Here is a 19,339-nt window from a genome sequence, read left to right as displayed (position 1 = left end):
CTTAGTGTGCTAATTTTATATCAAATACATATGAAATAGGGGCAAAAATAAGCCTACCGGCCGGCCGGAAGCCCGGGCGGCTGCCCGGCCAACAGGGGTGCTAGGTCCGCCTATGTGCACAAGTACAGTTAGATACACAGCACGAGTACAAACATAGTAGTATAGGAAGTACGAAAAAAAAAGTATCTCCAAACCTATCAACATGGGATCTAGTTTTGAAGATCTCGACGAGAGGATCTCAAAAGTGGAACGGTTCGTCATTTGGACTTACGGTTCTCAAGATATATTTCATTTTGAAAAAACGAAACTACGAAAAAAGGGAAAAACTGACCCAACCCAGCTCTTCTCTCTCCTCCCTCCTGGCCTCCTCCCCACCTTGCTTCCCTTTACGACACGTGGCGAGCAGGGAGACTACTTCCCAGAGATTTTATGGCACCACAACGCGTCACTTGTCGCATGTGGAGCGATTTGTCTTCCCTTCGCGAAGGTCGGCCTTTTTTAACGATTTCAGGGGAACCCCAATTGCAATTCCTATACGCCAACACAATAAGCGCCTACCAAGCGACCTGCGCGAGTGACGGGCCTAGCACATTTCGGGCTTTTTTCCGTTTCGTTTTCTATTTTTTTCTGATTATTTTTTCTTTAATACTTATAAGTTATCTTTATTTTCCAACTTTTAAAAAATGTTAAGATTTGAAAAACATTCAGATTTCGATTTTTTTTTGAATTTTAAATTTGTTTAGAATTTGAATCTTTTAGATTTGAAAATTGTTCTAATTATATATAAAATGTCCAATTTTGAAAAATGTCGAAATTCAAAAAAATAGATTTTAGAAATATTCAGATTTTAAAATGTTTTGTTTATTTAATTATTTTTCAAAATAAAACAGAAAAACAGGAAAAAATAAAGAAAAAATAAAAATAAAGAAAGAAGATGTACCACCTGATGTTGTTAGGCCGTGGCCCAGCTAGCCACCTCGGGCGCGCGGTAGGTGCGCGGATAGGAGGCCGGTCGAGATGTTGGTTGTTGGGCCGGTTGCGCTGTGGCTAAGCTACATTGGGCTAAATCTTAACGTGGGAGTTGGGCTCAGAGGGAGATGGGTTGAGAAAGGAAGAAAGCTTTTGAATTTTGTGAATTGATTTTGGTTTTCAAATCTACAGGTTTGAAGAGAATTTACTCAAACAAAAAAAATTGGGTGGTATCATCATCATTCATCCATCTTCCATCAAAATCGTGATTGGTTTCCTACAACCCTTGAGGAACCTAGCCCCTCGAGACAAGCCTATGATAAACTAGATCTCTGGTTAATTGTAATTTGATTAGCAGAGAAATTGTTTTTGCAGAATACCCCTGCCTCAGTCTACCTCCTACGTATGAACTCTAATACATCTGGGTTATAGGAGGAAGAATACCGATTTAGCAGATTGGATCTTCTCCGCTCTCTCTGTCTATTGCATGGTACAACTAAATTTATAGGCTTTTTTTAAAATGGAATTTGAAATCTCCGACCTCTGCATCAAAATAATGCACACAATCTTATTTATTTATATTATTTAATAGAACTTTACACAGAGAATACAATGATCAACCCGAAGTCACCTCACTAGCGACAACTGTTGCAACACCTACAAGCTTGATGAAAAGGGGTGGCCACATCGGAGCCGTGTGCCCTGACCTCGCAGTTGCCTACATCCTCTTAAACTCGAAGGCTCCACCAAACTGTCAAACGGTTATCGGGATTAGAAATCGGACCAGCAGACCCCCAACATGCACCGTTGCACATGATATAGAAGTCGCCATCGCCATCTTCTGCTAACCTATCTTCAAGACAGATATAAAGGCATTGACCTTGTGCCATTGACGCTGCCAGTCAATGCCACGTCCCTACATGGAGCCATCATCACGTGCACGTCGCTAAGACCCACCGTCGTGGACATGGTACATGAAAAACCTCAACCTCTTTCCTACAATCTCCAACAACTGCTCAAAAAAGGATGCCCCCATAAGGGAGATTGACACCGAACGCGGCTCAATTGATGGATCTTGGAGTCCCAGATCTAGTGTTGCCTCCGGAGCAGGACGAGTGAGTAGATGAAGGTTGTAACGGTGATGTCTTCAACAAGGTAACGACGCATAGACGCCGCCATCGCCCGCCATGACCAGAGTCAGAGCTCGATTTTCACTCGCAGAGACTCGCTCCCACAACTTGCATCCAGTACTAGATGTGGGATCCCGATATTTACCACAACTAGCCGCCAACCGGCCGACCACATCCGGCCAAGAGGAGGCCACCGTCCACCGCCATTCCTGGGGCCGCTGCTCCAGTGGCCAACCTAGGCTTTTTCGCCCTGTGGTAGATCCCAGTAGCCCTCTTTAAGGTGCAAACTTCATCAATATGTGTACCCCCCTCAAGCAATCTATTCCTATATTTCGTGAAGTTTTTTAGCAAGTCAACAAAAATAAGGATACACTGAAGGAATAGATATGTTTTCAATGTACCAGTATCCCCAAGTTTAATACTACTACTTGTACTCGTGTATGTAGGATGACAAAACAAAATGCCTCTCCGAGTTTAACAAAATGCATCGATTGCTTCCACAGAGTATTTTGTTCTACTTATTTGGACTCGGATCACTGGAATTCTCATGGAAAAATATTGCATGACCTAGGCAGTTGCCCAAATAAGACTGGTAACACCACAGTCTCAATAAAAACAAACAATTATGTCTTCATGCCCAATTCAAGTTGGTAACGTGCATGGCAGTCCATTGAAGCTACTCCTCTGGGCTAAATAAATCGGCTGGTAGCTGTAGTGCGATCGACATCATAGTGCAGCTACATACTATATATGCCAATGGATTATATTTCTCAAGTTGACAAAGTGGATGGAACATTCGATGTCGCCAGTGGAGAGATCCTCCCAATTCCAAATTTGTCCTGCGTGGAGGTAGCTTGGTGAACCGTTGTCCATTGGTGCTCATGCAAAGAGTGGGTGTGACAATTTCCAAGAGCAAGTTGTAGTTTCTATTAGGGAAGAACAATAGTACTTCATCCGTCCTATAAAATTATCATAATTTTTTATCATAATTTTATCTACATTTAGATCACTACGGGAAACACAGGCTTTGCCGTGCAACTATTTGCACGGCAAAGAGCCTTATTTGCACGGTAAAGGCTTTGCCGTGCGAGCCCACACGGCAATGCTATTGACGGCAAAGGGCGCCAACGTTGCACGGCAAAGACTTTGCCGTGTGACACAGCACGGCAAAGGTTGCTTCTTTGCCGTGTGCCTAACATGTTTTATCTAAAAAAAGGCCCCAAACTGGCTGGTCTGGGAATCGAACTTAGGACACAGAGTAGGGAAAGCGTGCAACTTTGCCACTGAGCTAAGTGTTCATTTGTTTATAACTATACCACGCCACGCCTTTTGAGATGAGAAAAAAATCCAGTTTTTACATCTTTGCCGTGCGCTTACACTAGGCAAAGACTTCTTTGCCGTGCGTTTTTTAAAAACACTAGGCAAAGGCTGCTTTGCCGTGCAACCCAGCTGCGCGCACGGCAAAGGATGAGGCACGGCAATGCCCAACGCCTTTGCCGTGCACCAAGTCTTTGCCGTGCGGTGTGTTGGGCCATTGCCGTGCACCTTTCTTTGTCGTGCGGCTTCTTCCATCATTACCGTGAATCGTATCTTTGCCGTGAGTATATTCTTTCGAGCCAAGTGTGTTACTTCTTCTTCTATCCCATAAAACTTATCTTTTTTTCACCGTGAGTATATGCTTTTTCATTGGGTTCTTTGCCGAACAATGAAAAAGCATGCTAGAGGAGTATATCCGATGTTGCTAATTCGGGAGATCCTTTAGAAGCTGCAATTTGTCCCGGGTGGCGTCATGTGAACCGTCGCCCGCTGGTGTGCAAGTGTTCATTTCCGCGCGCAGCGGATATCACCACCTATGTAGTACTACGTAAGAGCATGTCTAACAGGCCCGTATTTCGCTGCCCCGTATAACGCTCGCATTTCGCCCCGTATCGAAAAACTGCTAACGGAAGAGCCATTCCGTCTAGCAGACCCCGTATTTCGCCCCGTATTTTTAAAAATAAAAATCCCGGGAAGTTCATCTTCATTGATCATACTACGGATCATACATACATTCCGATCATACTACGGATCATACTACATCTATCCTACATCTACTCGTCAAGGATGACGTAGGGGTGAAGGCGATGGAGGCCGCCTCCTCCTGCGCCTCCCGCGCCTCGAACTCCCGGACGGCGGCGATGGCCGCCGCCTCCTCCTCTGCCTCCGCCCGAGCTTTCTCGGCGGCATCCGCCTCGGATTCGGCCACCGCACGCCGGAAGGCCGCCTCCTCCTCTGCCGCCTCCTCTTCCTCCTCGCCGCCTCCGCTTCCTCAGCCACTGGTGCTGCCGATGGTCGCCGCCCATGCCGCCTTGGACGCGTGGTCGCGCTGCCACTCGGCGAGCCACTTCTCGAAGGCTCCGCCGCTCATCGGCTTGAGCGGCGGGTCTTGCCGGTACCACCGCCCACCCGCGGCGTACTCCCGGAGCAAATCCGGCACGTACAGCGCGCCGGCGTACCGGCACGCCGCATGGCGGCTCCCGGCGGCGGATCTCTTGCACTTGAGCCGCCACGCCTCCTCCACGGTGTCCGGCGAGCGGGATCGCTTCGATCCGCTCGCCGGCGAGGCGCATACTGCGGCGGCGGGAGTCCATGCCGGAGATGGGGTGGAATGCGGCGCGGGGAAGCGAGTAATTTCTCGCAGGAGAAGGATGGAGGAGGCGGCAATGCACGGCGGAGCTAGGGTTGCGAGCATTGGCGGACGCAGCGGGGGGGCCGGGGGGGCCGTGGCCCACCCAGAAATTCGGCCCGCCAAGATTATACCCCATGGAAAAAAAGGCCGATTAGCCTGGACCCTGGAGGAGTCGTGGATACTGGCGCATCGCACTCGCACCCTGCGATTCCCCACGCCCCGAGCGGCTGAGCCCCCAACCGCCGTCGCCCGCCGGCCTCGCCCGCCCCCCGCCGTCGCCCGCCGCCCCGCCGGCCTCGCCTGCCGTCGGCCGTCGCCCGCCCGCCTCGCCCGCCCTCAACCTCAACTCTGTTTCTCTGCCCGCCGTCCGCCGTCGCCCGCCCCGCCGGCCTCGCCCGCCCTCAACTCTGTTTGACTGTTTCTCTGCCCGCCGTCCGCCGTCGCCCGCCGTCCGCCGTCGCCCGCCGTCGCCCGCCATCGCCCGCCGGCCTCGCCTCGCCCCAACCTCAACGCGGACGGAGGAGCAGTTCCGGGCAGAGAGTCCGGCTGTCCGCCCCTGTCCCCTGATGGCCTGATCTTCCCAAGACCCAAGAGGCCACGACCAGAACCAGAACTCCAGAAGTGAGCCCCTGATCTGCATTTCTACCATTCACCATCAAGTTTGCTGTTTGCATATGAGATATGACTCTCTGTTTATATGAATAAACTGTTATTTTCATGTGTGTATCAGTGTATGTATCAAATTGAGATCTTTATTGATGACATGAGAAAAGATGATAGATTTAAATGTGTCAATCATCTTGGTGAGCTCTCTATTAAGCTTGTTGAAACAAAGAAGCATGTTGTTTATGATTTAGTTTACATGCTTCTCAAATTGATATTGCTTCTACCGGTGGCGACGGCGAATGTTGAAAGAGTATTTTCCGCAATGAGTGTAGTAAAAAACAAGTTGAGAAATAGTATGGGTGATGACCTCTTGAACCATTGCTTAGTGATATTTATCGAGCGGGGGGTGTTCATTCATGTAAGTGATGATACCATTGTTGAAACTTTCATGGCAATGCGAAACCGTAGATTGAAGAAATGATGTAAGTTTCTAATTATGCTATATTCTACAATGTAAGACCCTTGTAATGTTTTGAACTATTTGTATTGTAATCGTGCACATTTGATATATGTATTGAACTTCAATGCAATGAATTTGTCTCGTATATTGTTCATTACTTCATTATGCAAAGGTTTTTCACAATTTGGGGGTGCGCAAAAAAAAAAATTTGAGGTGTGCCCCCCCTCCAATTCTTTCCTGCGTCCGCCATGCGGTTGCGAGTGAGGGGTTAACCCCTCACTCGCACCTGCGCCCAGTATAAGTAGGGGGCGACGGGGCCAATTTCCTGGGCCCCGTATTCCGCCGAAACGGGCCGGCCCGAATACGGGGTCTGCTAGACGGCCCAAATCACGCCTGCCCTGTATCCCGCCGGAATTTTACGGGGTGGGCGGGTTATACGGGGCCTGTTAGACATGCTCTAAGCAGCCTTGTGGGAGGGTATACAAGCAGCGCATGGTTTGGACGGATTCTACGTGCGTACTGGTAGCTGGCTTTTTAAAATATGAAGTGGTAGCTGGCTTGATGATTGATGATTGATCATTTAACCCGGGTTCCAAGCAATGTCCGACGAATGACAACTTAGTTTCAAAATACCCACCTAAACTCACTTGGCCGCATGCATCTTAAAACAAAACACAAGATGCTTTGTGGTTGTTTGCATTGGCCCAGACCGCCACACGGACACACCCATCGTGATGATGATCTAGTTACTCTGCATGCCGTATTAGCATGTAGTACCGTTCCATAAATACGTGGGCGCATCAACCTTTATCCTTAATTTCACTCGCAAGGTCACCTCCTTTCTGCTGCTGCTTAAGGTCAATTAATGGCCGATCCCATGTTTTCCATGTCGAATGCGAGAGTAGCTGGGGCCTCTTCGGTCCTTCAGGCACATCGCCGGCAGGTGAGCCGACGGAGAAGCCACACCCTTCCTCTGGCTTCACCGCCGATCTTGAGAAAGCCTCGTTCCCACCATCAACGAACAAACCCTGTTCGGCTCACCTTCGGCCATGCTTCTACCGATTCAGGCCACAGCGTCGAGTTCGTCTCTGGTGGCCGTCATCCTCCTCCTCCCATCTACTCGATGTGCGCAAGGAATCGGACGATGGTTTCGCCTTGTTCAGGTAAAAGACCTCTAGCATGCTTTTTCATTGGAGTTTTTTTTTTTCATTGGAGTTCTGTGGTGCAACTAATTGGTAACTCGCCTGGCCGGAAGCGGCTGCTCTAAGCTCTTGCGCCCGCCGCTCTTAGCTCCTTGATGCCCCCGATTGCTTGCAAAATCGTGTATGTGTCCGTGCTGGCCGTCTCGGCATTCTTTTTTCAATCAACAACCCAACTTCATGGGTTAAAATGCACAAAATAACTTCGATCAAAACAAGTGGAACAACTCTGCACCGGGCTCCTGGTGCACCCGTCTAGAAGTTGATAAGAATTCTGAAAATATCACATAAGAATTAGCTTAATTATTAGATTATTTGATTACCTCGTGTTTCTGCTAGCTATAAGTTGCGACACATATTCATCTGACATATTACCAGTTTTAAATGGTACTATTGCCTAACAAAAATACCTCCAGATCATGGGAGTGCTTAAAGATTTGTGTTATTCATAAGTTAAAATATTACCTATAATTGAGAAAAATACCTCATGCGGTTAGATTGCTTTGTGATTCGTGCTAATTATATATTGCAACATTAATTGCAACTGAAATTGGATAACATCACCTAACTAAAAATGAAGTTATTTCTCAGTCAGCTGAGAATTAGTCGCTCACAAACATAATATATCTCCACAGGGCTGTAAAGTTTAAATTCAAAGTTATTCGCTCTGTTGTGGTGGCATAAAATCAGAAAATAAATAGGCCGAAGTTAGAAGGCATGGAGAACAAGGTGAGCTCCATGTGGCTAGCCCATGTGCCTTAGCTCATGAGTAGCCTGGAATTTCACCAACTTTTATCATTTTGGTAAATACATATTAATTGATGTAAACAAAGAGAAGTATTAAATATGGGTGAATAACAAATAAAATATGCTTCCCTAAAAAGTATGCAATCAAATTTCTATAAATAATAGATATTTTTCCAAAGTATGAGCTCATCCTAGCACAGAGCATGCCTTCCTGCTTTTGAAACCGGTGCATCATGCATGATACAGAACTACGACTCTACTTCAAGTCGTTGCTTAATTTTTGTATGTACAATACTGGCACGATCATGACTCAAATATCTTCATTGACTCATGACTCAAATATCTTTTCTTTAAATAGCATGCGTCGAGAGGAGGTTGGTTGGAGAAAATGCAAGTCACCGAAATGTGGTAGGAGCCTCACTTTTGGTTATTAGTGTGGATCTCGCCACCACCCTGAAATTCTAGTTGAATGAAATATGGTTGTCATTGAAATTAATGTAGCATACAGAGGAGTTGGTGGCTAGGATAAAGAAGCAACTCCTAGGAATTGGGTCATTACCATCTTCATATGACACGGCATGGGTAGCTATGGTGCCCTTGCCAGGCTGCCCTTACGCTCCACGTTTCCCTCAATGTGTTGAATGGATATTGCAAAACCAACATGATGATGGATCTTGGGGTGTCATCGAATTTGGCTTATTAGGCAACAGGAAGAATATTTTATTGTCCACATTGGCATGTGTTCTTGCACTCACGAAATGGAATGTTGGCCAAGAGCACATAAGAAGAGGTATGAAAAATATGCATTTATGATTTTTTTGTATCTTTAATTTCATAAGGTGGAATGCCTTCAACGTGATGAATATGGTATTTTTCAGGAACTAATTTTATTAGAACAAATTTGTTCATTGTGAAAGAGCAAAGTCCTGCTCCTATGGGCTTCAATATCATTTTTCCTGGTATGCTTAGCCTTGCAATTGAGATGGGTTTGCAGTTTCCTGTTGGAAAAACTGATGTTGATGATATTCTTCACCTTTGGGATATGGAATTGAAAAGGTTTGCCAATGTAATATCATATTGAACTGTATTTATTTCATGTTTATAATATATAAACAAGTGGTTTATAGATTCAGTACAGAATACGTATGGGTTTACCACTGAAGTTTGCAACCAGATTTGGATATTGCCTGTTGGTAACATATTTAAAATATGTGTACTTTGCTTTAGACGGGAGAATTCTTATGGGAGAGAAGCATATATGGTATATGTTTCTGAAGGGTTAGGAAACCTACTAGACTGGAGTGCAGTTATGGAATTCCAGATAAAGAATGGATCGTTTTTCAACTCTCCTGCCATGACTGCTGCTGTGTTAGTCCACCACTATGATGATAAAGCTCATGATTACCTACATTCGGTCGTCAGTAAGTTTGGAAATGCAGGTTCGTCTCTATAACTTGCATTGGGAAGAATTTTCAAGAGTTAAAGTTGTTGCTAAATACTAACACGACAGACAACTTTTTTGCAGTACCAATGGTATACCCACTAAATATATATTCCCAGCTTTCAATGGTGGATTCGATTGAAAAGTTAGGAATTTCTCATCATTTTTCTACTGAGATAAAAAGCATCCTAGACATGGCATACAGGTAATGAGCATGAAATAAAAAAATTGGCATTTTTAAAGCAGCTTTAAAGCTTTACTCTGTTCGAATTATAGCTTATGGTTAGAGAGAGATGCGGAAATCATGTTGGATGCAGCAACATGTGCAATGGCATTTCGCCTTTTACGGATGAATAGATATGATATATCTTCAGGTACGTAGGCAAGAATGTCCTGTGAATGTTTCATTGATCTTGATTTAAGAGTTCAACTAACAAATGTTTTGGCACAGGTGAACTGTCTCATGTTGCTGAAACCTCCAATTTCCATAATTCACTGGAAGGGTACTTAAATGATACAGAATCTATCTTGGAATTGTACAAGGCTTCAAAAGTCAATCTTTCAGAGAATGAATTGATCCTAGATAGCATAGGCCACTGGTCTGGCAGCTTACTGTCGCAAAAGTTGTGCTCCGATGGGGTGCAAACTTTTTCAATCAAAGGAGAGGTGCTTGCATGAAATTTGAAGCTAACATTTCACATAACAGTTCAGTTTATGTCTGATTATAAGTTCTCAAAATTTCAGATAGAATATGCTCTTAAGTTTCCCTTCTATATCACTCTAGAACGTCTAGAACACAAGAGGAACATTGAAAATTTTGATGCCACTAGCTCTCACATGCTTAAGGCGGAATACCTGTAAGCCTGCGATTTTATTAAAATAATAATTGGCCTAATCTTATTGTTTAGATGTCAATACTAATGACAATCATTATTTTGTATCAGGCCATGTTGTGTCAATCAGGAACTTTTGTCTTTGGCTACAGAAGATTACGCATTTTCGCAATCTGTTTACCAGAATGAACTCATGTGTCTTGATAGGTAATCTGGGATGTTATGTGCTAATGTCACAAAATAGTTTTCTTTGATACTTTCAACAATATTTTGTTCCTACAGTTGGGTGAAAGAAAATAGGATGGACCAGCTACAATTTGCACGGCAAAAGTTGACATATTGTTATATGTCCGCCGCTGCTACGATATTTCCTCCTGAATTTTCTAATGCTCGTATAGCATGGGCCAAAAATGGTGTGCTCATAACTGTTATTGATGACTTTTTTGATGTTGGAGGGTCAATGGAAGAAATGGAAAACTTCACCTCATTAGTTGAGAAGTATAATCCTGTAACTTGATGTCTTATACTTGACTTTCTTAGCTAGTACCTTCTGCATTGCTGATAACTCATGGGTTTCATGTTTTTCCGATCGTGGTGCCTTAGGTGGGATAAGCACCACGCAGATGACTTCTACTCCGAGTCCGTAAAAATACTATTTTATTCTCTCTATACCACAACGAACGAGCTTGGAACAATGGCTTCTGTGGTACAAAACCGTTGTGTTAGAAATCACCTGATAGAAACTGTGAGTTTCATTGTGTCGCCCCACCCCCGATTTTAAATTGCATTGCATTCAGCATTGAAAAATCGAATTTTGTCTGCAGTGGAAACACGTGTCAAGGTGCATGATGACTGAGGCAAAATGGCAGAGGAGCAAATATGTGCCGACGATGGAAGAATATATGCAAACTGGGGTTGTTACCTTAGCACTTGGGCCCATTGTGTTCTCAGCATTATATTTTGTCGGGGAAAAGATCTCCGGGTGTGTCGTCAAAGATCAGGAACACGATGAATTATTCAGGCTGATGAGCACTTGTGGTCGTCTTCTAAATGACATCCAAAGCTTTGAGGTATTTGTGCCCCCTTTGTGCCAAAAACAATTGTGCCCCTGCAGACCCATACCAATCCATTTCTTCCAGATTTATGTTCTGTGATTTTGCACATATCAAGTTACAGAAATCCCTTCTTGAACTTCATATATTATTCTTGGACTATTGGCACTATTACTTATGTAGTACAGCAATGGGGCTGGTTTTAAATGTGTATATATTAATATAAAATTTACACCGTAGGGATTCCCCTACGGTAAAGGTGTCAAAAAAACAAAAACAAAACTTATGTAGTACCCAAAATTATCACAAAAGTCAATTTTGAAGACCTATTTTATTTTATGGAAGTGATATTAAATAAATCTTTAATGTTCGCTTTGTGAGGCCTAAAGATAAAAGACATGTCAATACGACTACTTGTCTTGGCGGTTTGACATTATAAATGTGAATCTTAATCAGATTGGAGTATTTACCGTTGTGTAATAAATATGATTAGAGTTGTATAATATATAAATTTAGAGTTGCATGATGCATGAAACTCTTCTTAAATATATGCATTGAGGTATCTATTTGCCCAAGTTCTGTGGAAATTCGGCTAGTTTTGTTTATCTAGTTGCGAGTATAGATAAGTGAACCGTAATTAATCGTCATTGTTACATCATTGAAGCTTATAAACTATAGTTGTGTTATGGATGAGTATGACAAATGCTCTACTTTATGTTGCAGAGGGAGGGCAGTGAAGGGAAATTGAATAGTGTTTTACTACTTGTTCATCATAGTGGTGGTTCTCTGTCCACAGAAGCGGCTAAGAAGGCCATACAGAAATCCATAGACACATCCAGAAGAGACTTGCTAAGATTGGTTCTCAAGGAAGACACGGTTGTCCCTACAGCATGCAAGGAGCTCTTTTGGAAGATGTGTAAGATACTTCACCTATTTTACCTTCAGACTGATGGGTTTAGCTCACCCAAGGAAATGGTCAGCGCGGTGAATGCAGTTATCAACGAGCCACTCAAAATCTCATTTTAGAAATCCATCTTACATTGTGTCATCGAGGAAATGGATATTTTCTATGTTCAACCATTTTCATATGGAGCATAGGAAGCAACAATTCATTTTTTATGATACTACAAATTGGTTGATATGAAGGACAATCAAAACGTTGGGTCAAGTTTGAAAACATGTTTGTGTTGTGCAGAGTTGGTAGCTCAGTATTCACTTTGTTAAGATTCTGTGTTTGAAATGTTGAATGTTTTTTTGCATATTTGTGTTGTTATAAGTTTTTTTGTCAAGTATACGGGGTTGGTGCGGCAAGGGGTCCAATTTTATTCGACCTTTCTGGTTTACATGATTATAAACACACATGAACCATAAAGGTGTTGGATTAGAATCTCATGGCATACAGAATTGGGATAAAACAGAAAAGGTTATAAAAACAAACCAAAAAAAATCATGAAGTTGTACTTAATGGATATTTCTCATTTGGAATTGCATGAACTTCTGCAGACCAATACCGCCCTATAAGAAATATTCTTAAGTTATAAATCAACCAAAAAATATTGATTTATTTGTAACAAATATGTGTGTACCCTTTCCTTTTTATCAGCTAAATCTCCAATCGGGGCTTTGGCAAAACATTCTTACTTATGGCATTAACTGAAATCCCTTACTTTGCCATTCTTTCCAGAATAGGATTTTGCTTAATATCATTTGGATGGACTCAGATCCTTTCATGTAGGAGAGTCTTTGATGGGCTTTGAATTTGGATATATCCAGTCAATACGCAAGATTTGTTGCTAAGTGTCCACATATGAACCCATGCGACCAGCGCTTGTCAAATGTGCATGGAGATGCAACACCTAGGGATTTTCAACAATGTTAATGGATAGTTTGGGACAATCAACTTAGGCCAGGTTTGTGAGACCTCATTCCTCATTATGCTATTTCATTGCTCGAGCGAAAATACCTTTTATATTAGTTTAATGACACATTAGTTATGATGTTTTAGTGAAACCATGTTACGGTGGTTTGGCAAATCTCTTGAGACACGACTAATATGTGCTGGAGCTTTATTATGCCCCAACATAACTTAAACAGGTTCATTGGATGATTATAATGGATCGATATATTACTTTATAAATCAAATAAATGGAAATTATGTCACACTTCCTACAAAAGGGTCTCGAGTCTCGACACATGTAGTTGAAGTGCCACGGAGTTATGTTACACACTCTCTAATTGCAGCCATACATTACCTCCACATAGCACTATAAATAATACTACACAACACAAGAAATATTTTTACATAATGCGTTACATCGTCATTTGACAAAGATCATCTGACACACATGAAAATTAGAATACAATTGAATTTCATATATTAATGCTAGTCAACATAAACATTAAAATCTTATTAAAAATCAACTTTAGGTCTCCCATCAAATAGAGTATTGTCACGATATTGTGTCCAAAAATACTCTTTGTCTTGTGCTACAATGAAAACTAGTCACAATGAGAAGTAACATATTATGCATTTGATGCTAGTTTATGACACTATCCTACAATTCATAGTATCATGATGTAGTATCATAATGTGATATCATAGTTTCTTGTTTTTGAATATTTTGTATAATCTCAATGCAAATGTATGTGTATGATGTATTTGTCATTAATTTTTTAAGTTTTACGTGCTATGATACTGTATCTACTTATATATGATACCGCTCTCACCTTTTTCCTCATTAATTATAGTGCCACATCAGATTTTTACCAAAATGGCGTGTATACTAGTTATAATATTATCATTGTGACTAGGCTTACTAAGTGAAAGAGGGCCCGAGATCACTTACTATTTTTGGACATTTTTTTATTCAAGCATGGTGGTACTAGGTAAGACTACACTGGTAACCGGGCGCCACACCCTTAGAGCACGTGGGTAGGTGTGCTCATGAACGATGTTAGAAGCATCCGCGTCGTCACTTGCGTACACGATACTCCAGCTGTGACTGTGGGAGTGAAGAGAAGGAACCAGAAGGGGACGTCGATGATGACAAGGAGGAGAGGAGGGGAAGAGGATGGAAGCACGAGAATTCAAATCCAGTCGCAAGCGTCCGATTCACTCCCGCTACGACTGAGGGGGATGTTAGAAGTATAATATGTAGGGGTGTATACGTAAGACTAGGAGTCATCTTCTTGTACTACAAGCCTATCCCCTCTCCTTTGTACCTCTATATATACCCCCAATGGGTCATGGCAATACAACACACAATTCTAGGGTTCCAATATTTTCCACAAACGCAACATACTGAAGTGCCACTTTAATTGAAAAAGTAAAACGCTTGGACTATTTATAGTGGAAGTAACATAGATAGTAACATCACACACCGTAAAACATTTTGGTGACATGGTATGATAATAAATGAAAAAAGAATGTGTGGTGGTAACTAGCATGTTACTGTAAGATCACACACCTCAAAACAAGCGATGAGTCTACAACATAACAAATGACATAATGCATGAGCCCATATATAAGTTACTATCCATTATGGAGATAGTAACATAAACTAGTATCATATGCATATTACTGGTCTAAGTTACTCCTCACTATAATTAGTTTTAGAGCAAGAACAGCTGTTAGCTATATAACTCGTGTCATATCACTTACAGCCATCAACAATAAGAACTAAGAGTATAAGAGAAATGCAGAGTGGCTCTGGGGTGCCACACACCCCCATACTTGGAATTTAAAAAAAGGTTTAAAAATTAGAACTTTTTTTGAAATGTGTACTTGTATAAAATTATTTCCCTAGGAAATTACTTTCAGTGTACAAGGTACTATTCACTTTATATTTGTCATAAAAAAAAATTCCCCTAGACACCATGGGAATCATTTCTTTTCAAAACATTTTTTTATGAGTACAAACTTGATTGTCCTTGATTTTCAAGAAGATTAAAAAAATTTACTTTTTTCAATTACCACAATTTTTTTTGTGTAGGGGGTGTGTGGTACCCGAGCTGCATGTTACAATAGGCTAGCTATTATTTTGGCATTGGTCTATCCGTTTCTTAATATACGGTGTATAGTTTTATTTCAAGAATATTGCACAATGTGGGAGGGCAAATTTTGTTCGTTTTAGGCATTAGTGCCCCTACATGATGGACGTGATATAAGAGGAAAAATAGGAAAATCTTTGCATGCTCTCTCCTATCAGATTTTCTCCTAAATTACTGCGACAAATTTTACAATTTTCCGTGTAATTTTTGAATCCGTGATCAACTGAGATTGCTATAGATAGATAAAAGATCCTAATCAAAGGTAAACGTGCAGCCACAACTCGGCTTAAAAGGAATGAAGAAGGCGCTCTCAATTCTGTTTCCTAAGGGCATCTTCAACGGGGCGAAGCTGAGCGACCGTTTGCGTTCGTGGAGACCGAAAATGTGTCTGTACTCTGCTCCAGTGGGACGACATAAAGTGACCGGACCGTCCGCGACGATGCAAGCATGTACCGGCATACCGGCGTCATCAGTGTTCTTGCTCATGCGGCTGCCGATCTCCGAAAAGTTCACGTCTGTGAAAGCGCCCCTGCGGAGACATGCTTAGCTGCACACTGCAGCCGCGACCAGCTTCGTGCGTTCCTAGGACACACAGCACTTCCACCATGAGTCCATGACGGTGTCAGGCTCTGCCGCGGTGAGGTATGTACGGCCTGTGGGTTCACGAGGCTCAGTCCCCGGCTCGCTGCAGGATGAGCACGACATCACGTACATCTTCATGCTGGACTCGTTCTCCATGACGCCCAGTACAGCATGATACTAAAAGGACGGGTTCATCGTCGTTCTGAACGACTGGACATACCAATTCTTCTCCTTGATTCCTTGTGATCAGCTGCTTGTGCTTGTTCCCGTTGAATGTACACATCGGAGATCCATGTACCATGGTCTCATGGATCGTCGCCTTCGTCAATCGGAGACATTCAGCACGGAGCGGCAACGTGAGGATATGGAGCAGCGGAGGGAGATAGTAGACAGGCAGAGGGTAAGAAGGTGGGGGGAAGATTTGGACCCTCGCTAGCTCGCTGCTCTCTCGCTCCCGTACACGTCACAGGCTAGTATTTACGGAAGGAGAAGCAAATACATGATTTCACGCAACTTTGTTTCCGCTGAAAAAGGAAAAACTGCCAAGCCGTTCGATGTTAAAAGGACATAAGGGCGCACGGATGGGAGCATGCAAGCCCCGTCCGTGGAGCCTGGCCCCAGGCCCTTTTCAAGTGCTTTACGTTCCATGCTGTGCAGCCTGTATTGGCCTCTATTGTTTGGTTGGCCACGAAAAAAAAACTTTCAAGCGCCTGTTTTTGTCTCTCCCCCTCCACCTAGGATTTAGCTGACATGAATTTGCTTGTAACCTGCTGACTAGGTTTATTGTACTACCTTCTCTTATTGTACTCAAGCAAATCAACAAGGGTGACCAAGCGTCACTCCAAGCAAAACAAGGTAGACAGTCATGCAAAGCATACATGCACAACAGTAAATATAATTCTGCAAAATGAAATAAAAGGACAGATTTTCATCCACAGGTCCAGTTCTGAATATCAAAATTGCACGCATATTAATAATCCACTTCCTAATGTAAAATAAGCTTAACACAGATAACATCCTTCGCGCACAGGGCATTATGGATGCAGATCAAGCCTAGTTCATCCTTCTAACGAGCTGGTTGATGTAGTTCTCACGGTTACCAGCATCACCACCCTCAACATAGTGGTTCCTCTTCTTCTTGAGGCCACCGAGTGGTGCCTTCAGCTTGAATGGCCAGAGGAAGTTGTTGGCCTCCTTGAAATGTGGGCCAACAGTCAAGATCTCGTGAACAAGATCCTCAATGCAGATTATGTTGTGCTTCCCCAGGCCCTGGTTTAACACAAAAATGGCAATGATCAACTTAGTACATATGTGCAAGATAGAAGAGCCACAAGGGAAGTACGGCTCAAGATTCAAACCTCTTCAATGACTTTGTTGTTGGACAGAGGAATTCTTTGCTTGTTGAGCTTTCCATAACCCCTCTTGTAGATCAATTCCCGGACACTCTTCAAGTTAGGGTACCTAAAAATTAAGGAAATTATACAGTTTAGCGACAATGCAGCGTCATATCAATTATGTAGTCATCCAACTCTTGAATCACTACGGATCTTGGCTCAAAGATCTAGAAACAGGAAAAAAATGGTTGCCTAATGTTTTTTCTGACATTTGACAACAGCTAAACAAATAGAATAGATGTGGACAGAATAAAATGCAGGTTTGGAATCCGTTTCATTCTACTCATTTAGTAAGACTTTGAACTACCAGCAATGGCAAAACCAGATCACCTGAAGTAGTGAGATGGTATAGTAGACAGTTGATATCACACTTATAAATTCGTCAAATCAAAACAAGTACAGTTAAACTGGTGAACTGTATCGCAATTACTCAAGTGAACAACATACCCATATGCAACATATGGCTCAACCCTGCGGAGCATGTTAATGGTGGCCTTGTTGACCTTAAGGAACACACCATTGAAGATCTGCAAAAGCGAAGATTTAGAACAGTAAACAACAGCAGCTACAACTGTCAAACACAGATGTATTTCACATTCTAAGCAACAGATGAAATCAAAGAAGCAACTAATTGACCAACCAACCTGCCTCAAACGCAGAAGCTGCAAGATCTTCTTTGTCTTTGGGTGCATGGCATTGATACTGCAGAGAAAGCATTCCCAAAATTAATATCAAATATGAAACATTTCCCATGTCAGTATAGATACCATGATAATGCGGCACAGTGGTGCCTTACCCACGGATGCGGACAACAAAGAGCAGCTTTGCCTCGGGGCTGACATAGAACCCACCCTTCAACCGGGCCTCACGCTTAAGCTGCACCAGCTCCTTGTCCTGCTCACAAAACCAACATTAGCATATCCATTCACAGTTCAGTGCTTAACAAAGTATAACTCTTTCAATCGTAGAGCACAGTTTATTAATGATTCTATCTGACAGGGCTTATGTCAATGACAACTCAGTATAAAGAATTGGAACTATCTTCTGGTGGTATATAGATATTGGAACAACACCAAACATTATCCAGTCGTAGAAGCACCAGGTGAGCCTCAATCACAATGGCTAAACAAATATCAACATTCTATCAGTCCCAGATGAGAGGAAAGACATTACTGTCAGTAATACACAGCACATACAACATCATAAAAAAGGTTAAGTGTTAATATATCTTGCATTGATGAAAAGCTATCATAGGACATTAGTTCTAACATGGCACAAAAACATGTGATAAGCACACCAGGCGCTGGCCGCATGTACACAAACGGTAGCTCATAAAAATTCATAACTAAGTTTAGCTACTACTGGCAGATTGCATTTCTAACCACAAGAACCGCATATTGTCATGGGCAATAATCAATTTTCGTCGAACCAGTCTAAACCTACAGATCAAAAACAAGGCGCACTGCGTACGGATTCCACATGACACTGGACAGCGCGCCAGAGCATAATCTTTGGATCGAGCGTGAGATGAGCAGCGATCTGACCTGGGCATCGTACTCCTCGGCGTACTGCTTGGCGCGGGCGAAGATGACCTTGCGGTTCTCGCCGGCCTGCTTCTTCTCGGCGACGGCCTTCTCCTTCTTGTCGGCGGCCCAGAGCTCCTCCCTCTTCCTCTTGCGGAGCACCGACTCCGGCACCACCACCTTCGCCGCCTCGGACGCCATCTGCACGGTCGCGGACGAACAACAGTCTGTCAGATCGAGACGGGGAAGGGACAGGACGGCGACGGGTTCGGACGACGGCCGCTTACCTCGACGAGCTGAGCTTAGCTTCGGGGGAGAGGAGACGGCGGGGTATGACGAGAGGCGGCGGCGGTGAAGGAAGTGAGAAAGCGGATTAAGTAGGAGGGGTTTCGTCGCTAGGGTTTGGCAGCGGGATCCGACGGCTGCGATTAGTTTGATGTGCCGCAGGGTATTTGTTTGTTTACAAACGGGCTCTCGTGGGCTGGGCCAGTGCCTCGTTAACGCGGGTCATCAAGTATTTAGGCCTTCCATTTTAATGGAATGGATACCAGAAAGTAGAAACCGTTCAATGCTAACTAGGCCTGCAATCCCTCCAGAAATAAAAAGCTAACTACGCCTGCAACCTTTGTTAAGCCCATGAGAAGGCATCGCTCCGTCCCTCTAAAAAAAAACACATATTTTCTCT

The 19,339-nt window shown here is 43.2% G+C and overlaps 2 protein-coding genes across 2 annotated transcripts; one reads left to right on the top strand and one right to left on the bottom strand.

Moving 5' to 3' along the window:
- The first annotated feature begins 7,749 nt into the window (after window positions 1-7,749).
- Window positions 7,750-12,131, top strand: LOC124671374 (ent-kaur-16-ene synthase, chloroplastic-like). The gene is made up of 14 exons (XM_047207751.1): window positions 7,750-7,761; window positions 8,281-8,569; window positions 8,658-8,835; window positions 8,918-8,941; window positions 9,007-9,218; window positions 9,305-9,425; window positions 9,497-9,594; window positions 9,672-9,886; window positions 9,965-10,077; window positions 10,165-10,260; window positions 10,336-10,551; window positions 10,657-10,798; window positions 10,878-11,123; window positions 11,829-12,131. Exons 1-14 carry the CDS (start codon window positions 7,750-7,752, stop codon window positions 12,129-12,131), a joined length of 2,265 nt encoding a protein of 754 aa, XP_047063707.1.
- Window positions 12,132-16,616: 4,485 nt separating this feature from the next.
- On the bottom strand, window positions 16,617-19,004 carry LOC124673895 (60S ribosomal protein L7-2-like). The gene is made up of 7 exons (XM_047209944.1): window positions 18,942-19,004; window positions 18,676-18,855; window positions 17,928-18,025; window positions 17,776-17,833; window positions 17,579-17,658; window positions 17,096-17,198; window positions 16,617-17,006 (listed from the first exon to the last, which is right to left on the bottom strand). Exons 2-7 carry the CDS (start codon window positions 18,853-18,855, stop codon window positions 16,791-16,793), a joined length of 735 nt encoding a protein of 244 aa, XP_047065900.1. The 5' UTR covers window positions 18,942-19,004; the 3' UTR covers window positions 16,617-16,790.
- Window positions 19,005-19,339: the final 335 nt, after the last annotated feature.

The sequence above is a fragment of the Lolium rigidum genome, chromosome 7 (assembly GCF_022539505.1).
Source record: "Lolium rigidum isolate FL_2022 chromosome 7, APGP_CSIRO_Lrig_0.1, whole genome shotgun sequence".
In the NCBI taxonomy this organism is placed as follows: domain Eukaryota; kingdom Viridiplantae; phylum Streptophyta; class Magnoliopsida; order Poales; family Poaceae; genus Lolium; species Lolium rigidum.
The sequence above is the reverse complement of the archived record's forward strand: the minus strand, read 5'-3'. Positions and strand labels throughout refer to the sequence as shown.